Source organism: Pteropus vampyrus, unplaced genomic scaffold (genome assembly GCF_000151845.1).
Source record: "Pteropus vampyrus isolate Shadow unplaced genomic scaffold, Pvam_2.0 Scaffold488, whole genome shotgun sequence".
Classification (NCBI taxonomy): Eukaryota; Metazoa; Chordata; class Mammalia; order Chiroptera; family Pteropodidae; genus Pteropus; species Pteropus vampyrus.
Genome location: NW_011889269.1, coordinates 627,932 through 634,683, shown reverse-complemented (window position 1 = coordinate 634,683; position 6,752 = coordinate 627,932). Strand labels below are relative to the sequence as shown.

At 38.9% G+C, this 6,752-nt stretch overlaps 1 protein-coding gene and 1 pseudogene across 1 annotated transcript; one reads left to right on the top strand and one right to left on the bottom strand.

Annotated features, from left to right (window-relative positions):
* The first annotated feature begins 639 nt into the window (after positions 1–639).
* LOC105307313 (olfactory receptor 10G3) lies at positions 640–1,581 on the top strand. Its single transcript, XM_011382769.1, has one exon. It carries the CDS (start codon positions 640–642, stop codon positions 1,579–1,581), a length of 942 nt encoding a protein of 313 aa, XP_011381071.1.
* Positions 1,582–6,357: 4,776 nt separating this feature from the next.
* On the bottom strand, positions 6,358–6,476 carry LOC111732774 (annotated as a pseudogene).
* Between the last annotated feature and the right edge of the window lie 276 nt (positions 6,477–6,752).

Here is a 6,752-nt window from a genome sequence, read left to right as displayed (position 1 = left end):
CCTTTAACTATAAAGAACTTGGAGAGTAGACTTATACAGCATCAAGCACACAACTAGCCATTTAATCAAAATTCTAGTCCATTCTCTCTACCACAAAAGGGAGAAAGGAATTTTCCCATTTCTTTTCTGCATACTCTCTACTCTATATAAATTTATGCCCTGGCAGAGAATAGAATGAGCCAGTGGCCTCTTTGTCAGTTTCTGAACCAGAAGAACATTTAACAAAACAAATACTCTTTCTCACATATATCATTTCCAGTAAACCTTTAATCTTTGGCAAAAGTGCTCTAGGTGCAAACTCCTAGGAGCAAACTTTTTCTGTAAAGTTCCAGAGAATAAATATTTTAGGCTTTGCAGGCCAAACGCAATAACTCCACTCTGCCTTCATAGCAGCAAAGTGTCTGCAGACAATATATAAGTAAATGAGCATGGCTGTGTTCCAATAAAACTTTATTTACAAAACAGGCCAACCCCTGCCGTAGAACATACTTTCTCCCTCTTGTTATCTCTCTACATGAGAAAAACTCTTCTGCCGTTATTCCTAGTTTTTACAATCTTTCTCTCGTTCCTCCTCACTTTCCTCTCACCTCCACATTAACTCCTGTTTTGTCCATTCTCTAGGTAAGGTCTCTCCAGAGGATGGAAAAAATCAACAGCACATTGTTGACTGAGTTCATCCTGACAGGAATTCCCTACCCACTCAAGCTAAGGACGTTTCTTTTCGTGTTCTTTTTGCTGATCTACATCCTGACTCAGCTGGGGAACCTGCTTATTCTAATCACTGTCTGGGTAGACGTGCAGCTCCATGCCCGCCCTATGTATATCTTTCTTGGTGTCCTCTCCATCATTGACATGGGCATCTCTACCATCATTGTCCCTCGCCTCATGATGAACTTCACTTTAGGCATCAAACCCATTTCATTTGGTGGCTGTGTTGCTCAACTCTATTTCTATCACTTCCTAGGCAGTACTCAGTGCTTCCTCTACACGCTGATGGCCTATGACAGGTACCTGGCAATATGCCGACCCCTGCACTACCCTGTGCTCATGAATGCTAAGCTGAGCATCTTGCTTGTGGCTGGAGCTTGGGTGGCAGGATCCATTCATGGGGCTCTCCAGGCTATCCTAACCTTCCGTCTGCCCTACTGTGGGCCCAACCAGGTAGATTACTTCTTCTGTGACATTCCTGCAGTTTTGAGGCTGGCCTGTGCTGATACAACAGTCAATGAGCTGGTGACTTTTGTAGATATTGGGGTGGTAATTGCCAGCTGCTTCTCCCTGATCCTCCTCTCCTACATACAAATCATTCAGGCCATCTTGAGGATCCATACGGCTGATGGGAGGCACCGGGCCTTTTCAACCTGTGGAGCCCATGTAGCTGTGGTAACCGTGTACTATGTGCCCTGTGCCTTTATCTACCTGACGCCTGAAACCAACAGCCCCCTGGATGGGGCAGCTACCCTATTCCCTACAGCCATCACTCCTTTCCTCAACCCCCTCATCTACACTCTGCGGAACCAAGAGGTGAAGCTGGCCCTGAGGAGAATGATAGGAAGCCCTGGGACTAAGAATGAGGTTTGAAAGTGTCTGTCCCCTGCTGGGGGAACCTTCACATTTACAATTATTTTAATGTTTAGATTTCAGTGGGGTTTTTTTTCTTCTTCTTGATTTTTCCCTTTTATGTGGCCATATAATATCAATACACTGAGATTAAACAATTTAAAATGACATACTACTTTCTAGCAGTTTCTTAGTGTCCCCTCCAGGTAAACAACTCTCAGCTGCTATAAGAGTAGAGCGCGAGACTAAAGTCACTCAGAAGAGAGTAAAACCTGTCACACTTAGACATCCAGAGGACTGAAATATCAAAAGCATCCTACAGGCTTTTTAGCCATTAGGATGATATTGGTCAAGCCTTCATAGGATGGACTATAGCTCTTTTGATGGGAGAATGTTCTACAGTTCTGTTGCAATTGGATATATACCTGAGGAGCTAGGGCTAGAAGAGAAACTACAGATACTCTACTGTGTGCATCTTAACAGGCCTGGCTTGGGGAACTTCCTGAGGCCACTATGAGATATGAAGAGGAACTAAAGTGCTTACTCTGCTTCACCTGCTGAAGAAATAACCTTTTCTTAAACTGGTGTTTTCATAAACCAAACCAAGTTAAACAATCCAAAAAAGAGAATGCAATAAAGTCTTCTCAAATGTCTCAATAATAATTTCCCCACACAAAAGTAGGAAAGCTCATTATGAAATTTCTCTTTTAAAAAAATTGGACAATTAATCAGGGCACATGGATAATTTATCCAGATCAGTATTTCATATCAATTTAGATTCATGAGGTTGACAAGTTTTCATTGAGTTAGACCAGAGCTTAATCAATGTGGGCAAATTTTGTGCAATATCTCTGGTTTCAACTCCTTCACACCTCCAGTCTTATCCTATTATGCTTCTGCCTCATTCTCAGCTTTTTATACTGGACAGTTGCTTTATCCATTTAATGAAATCATGTTATCAATAGAGCAAATTCTCTCGGTCATAGTGGAGAGTCAACAGTTTGGTCAGGTTAACGTTCACCTTTGAAGGACTCACAAGTTCACTTCCTTGGTACAGGAGACAGAACACTAACCATTCTCCCTTAGCTGAAACTGACCTAAACAATTTCTCAATATTCTGTTCAGAAAACAAACAATATACTAGATATCAACTCCCTCAAACTAGAAAATTACTTATGAAATGTCTTAATCTTTAAACATATATAACAAATAAGATGGTCAAATAGGGAATTACAAAAATAAGCTCGAATCTATAGCATATGAATCAAAAAAATTTCCAAAGGCTATTATACATCTTGTTCCTTTTTCCCAGGTGCTTAACACAATTGCTGTCATAACTCTTGTCTTAACAATTAATAAAATAATATTATTACATGTCTTTATTCAGTTTTGTAGGTGGAGTGTTTAGGGTTCCCAGGCAGAGGCCAATTCAAACCAAGAGAGAAAGATTTTGGTAAGCCACATGGGGGTCTTATCTAAGGGATTCAAAAAGGGAAGGCAGTAGGAGGCAGAGACTAATGATCACAAGGGCTGTCGGAAAATTCGTATAAGAAACTTACATTTGCTTGTGACTCTGAGGGCTGCTACCTGGAGCATGTGCTTGCATGAGGGAGGTAGTGTCAGTTGAAGGTCATCTGGTCATATAAAAACATGCAAATAAACAATACCACATGGAAACCATAGAGACCTAAACGTCATCTTACCGTTTTCTGAGGGTGAAGGTCTATTTCCTCACTTGAAGGTACATACTAGCCTATTGCTTTCTAGAAGGAAGATGCCAGTGACATGTCCATGACTGCCATACCAGGGACGAGCTTCATCCTGCAATTTTGGGATGGCTTGTTGACCAATTTACCATATGTCATCCACATAAGACTATGGTTGTAAGTGTAACTATTCTATCGTTGTCTTTGTAAGCAGGTAGGGATTTGTGTCTGTTTGTTCATCATTGAATCTCCCACAATAAGAAGAGTGCCTGGAACGTAACAGGTATTCAATAAGTATTTGCCAAATTAGTGAATGAATATAATTAAATCTCTTTTGCCTTCAATTTATGAAAGGAGACTGTTAGAACCCTGCCATTCTCTCTACCTCTTCCTTACCTTGCACTTCCCAACTTGTGTCATCTGTACTTTTTAATTGTCAAAATTGATGATATTTATATTCTTTTCCATAACCATCAGTTAACCTTTGTTACTCTGTTTATAGTGATTCCAAATATCATTAAAAGCATTTACTTAAAGGTTATCACATTATGATTATGTAAATGTCATTCACATAGCCTGTTAAAATGTGCATGTGACATGAGTTGGCAGGTCTACATTGTTCCAGTCTGAGTGAGTGTGTGTGTGTAGGTGTGAGTGTGCCCTGCAACACAAGGGTGCCCTGTCCAGGGTTGCTTTCCACCTTGTGCCCTGAGCTTCCTGGATAAGCTCCAGCCACCTGAGTCACTGAACTGGAATCAGTAGTTTGGAAAATCATTATCTTACTTGTTTACTCAAAAACCTCTCTTCCCTTCACTCACAGCCAGGGATTTGTTTTCCAAATGTCTGCCCTGGAATCACACTCTGGAACAGATCTCCAAATGCCCGGACAGCCTTATCTTTGCCCGGCCTCAAGAGCCTTTGTCAACAAGAGCCTCTGTTTCTCTATTTGTCCATTCTTTCAGCCGGACCTCTTAACTCTCCCAGGCCTCCTTCTTCCAGGATCCAGAACTTTTCATGTTATCCAGGCCCAACCTGATCTGCCATAGGCCAACGGGCAGGAGCCATTATCCCCAGACCATGGTATAGAACATTGAAGTACAGAAATATCTACCTAGCAATGAAAAAATGTGTGGATAGTAGAGGGGAATCAGTGCTTGAAATATACAGAATTGTCATATGATAAAGTAATTTGCCTATTCTACGTACCTCATGAAGTGGAATCATATATTATTTGTCCTAAGTACTTTTCATTTAGCATAATGTCTTTAAGGTTCATCTGTGTTGAAGCACTTATCAAAATTTCATTCTTTTTTAAGGTTTGTGGGCAAAAAAGGGATTCTATGGAAAGTAACTTCACAGGTTAATCTGATCATAAATTTCTAACTGGGTAGTTCATGGTGGGTAGTCACACCCCAGGCATATAACTTTTCAGTAAAAGGTTTACCTTTGCCTTAAACAAGCCCTTTCCATTGTTCCTGTGTATCTAAATTAACACATCTTTGAAATAACCACCCTCAAGAGAGTGCATAATGTTGTTAAATATCTTGTAATCCAATCCCGCCTTGCTTTCTTGCACCTTCATGAAAACTTTCTTATGTTCCTTCCTTAATTTCAAATGTATAAAAGAATATACAAAACTATTACTCTTCTGAGCATTTGAGCTCTCTTTCTCCAGTATATATACAATCACCTTGGCTCAGATAGACTCATAAAAATCCTCTACAGTTTTGGATGTTTTTTACATCGACGGGTTGAATAAAATTTCATTGTGTGGCTATACCACGTATTGTTTATCAATAGATATCAGTTGATGGTGATTTGGGTTGTTTCCACCCTTTGACTATTATGAATAATGCCATAGGAATATTCATGTACATGTTTTATTGTGAAACTATCATAATCTGAGATTTAAAGGATATGAAAGAAGTAGGCAAGGCTAGCATTGTTAATGAGAGTGAGGATCCAGGGATATAAGGAAAAACAGGAGTAGAGTAGAGCCCGATCATTCTGATCTTTGTGAGGACTGTGGATTTCATTCTAAATATAATATCAAAACCATTGAACGAATCAAAGCTCCTTAACATGATCTGACTTGGGCGGGGGGGGGGGGGTTTTTTATAATTATTAATATTTATAAAAGCGGCTTAACAGTGTAGCGTTGGATTTTTTTTTTTTTTTTTTTGGGGGGGGGGGGGGGGGGGGGGATTTGTTTGTTTATCTTTTTCTTATTTTCAACTACGTTTGACGTACAAATTATATTAGTTTCAAGTTTACAACATAGTGATTAGACATTTATATAACCTATGAAGTAATCACTCCAGTAAGTCTAGTACCCATCTGATACCATGCATAGTTATTATAATATTATTAACTATATTTGATTTATGTTTTAATATTGTCACACTTAACTGCTATGTAGTGAATGGACTACAGAAGCCAACAAAGTAAGGAGACTAGTTAGTAGACTGTTGCAACAGTTCAAGTGAGGGGTGATAATAGCCTGGCTTAAGGTTATGGCAGTGAATATTGAAATTTGTGGGTGCACTTAAGAAGTATTTCTCTCTTCCATCAGATTTAAGTTTTGAAGAAAAATAAACAACAATAAATTTAATAATTTTATTGGTTTGTCCAACTTCGAGATGAGTTTCACTAAATAATACTCTTCCTTTCTAGAATTTTTAGCATTAGAGTTGTGCTTACAACCTACAGTTTTGTAGGACTGCCCTGTTTGTAAATTTAGAATACAGTTACACTTTCATGCAAGCTCCTTATGATTGAGTTAGCTCACAAGTGACTTCCACCAGGAAGGATATTTTTACTTAACTCGTTGTGATTTAAACATTTTATGTTCCTTTCATAATGATATTGTAATATGGATAAATACAATGGTCATAGTAGAAATTAATCTTTTTAGATCAGAGGCACTATATTTCTTTTTTCTTTCTTTCTTTTTAAGCATATGTTATACCTTTTGTAGTTGTCTCATATTTCTTGGATATCCTGTTCTGTTTTTTTGTTTTGTTTTGTTTTTTTCCCCCAGTCTTTTTTCTATTTGCTTTTTTTTGTTTGTTTTTTAATTTTTTTTTTTTTATGCCTACAGCACCTGGTCTTCCTAGGTGGTCTCCCATCCAAGTACTAATCAGGCCCGCCCCTGCTTGGCTTCCAAGATCAGATGAGATCCAGCATGTTCAGGGTGTCATGGCTGTAGACTCTATTTGCTTTTTAGTTTTGGAGGTTTCTATTGAGATATCCTCAAGATAGAGATTCCACCCTCAGCTGCTTCCAGTCTACTAATAAGCCCACCAAAGGCAGTCTTCATTTCTGTTATGCTGCTTTTGTTCTTTCACATTTCTGTTCGGTTCTTTCTTAGAATTTCCATCTCTCTGCTTAAATTGCCCACCTGTTCCTGCATGCTGTCTACTTTATCCATGAGCGCCATTAACGTGGTAATCATAGTTGTTTAAAACTCCTGGTCTGATAATTCAA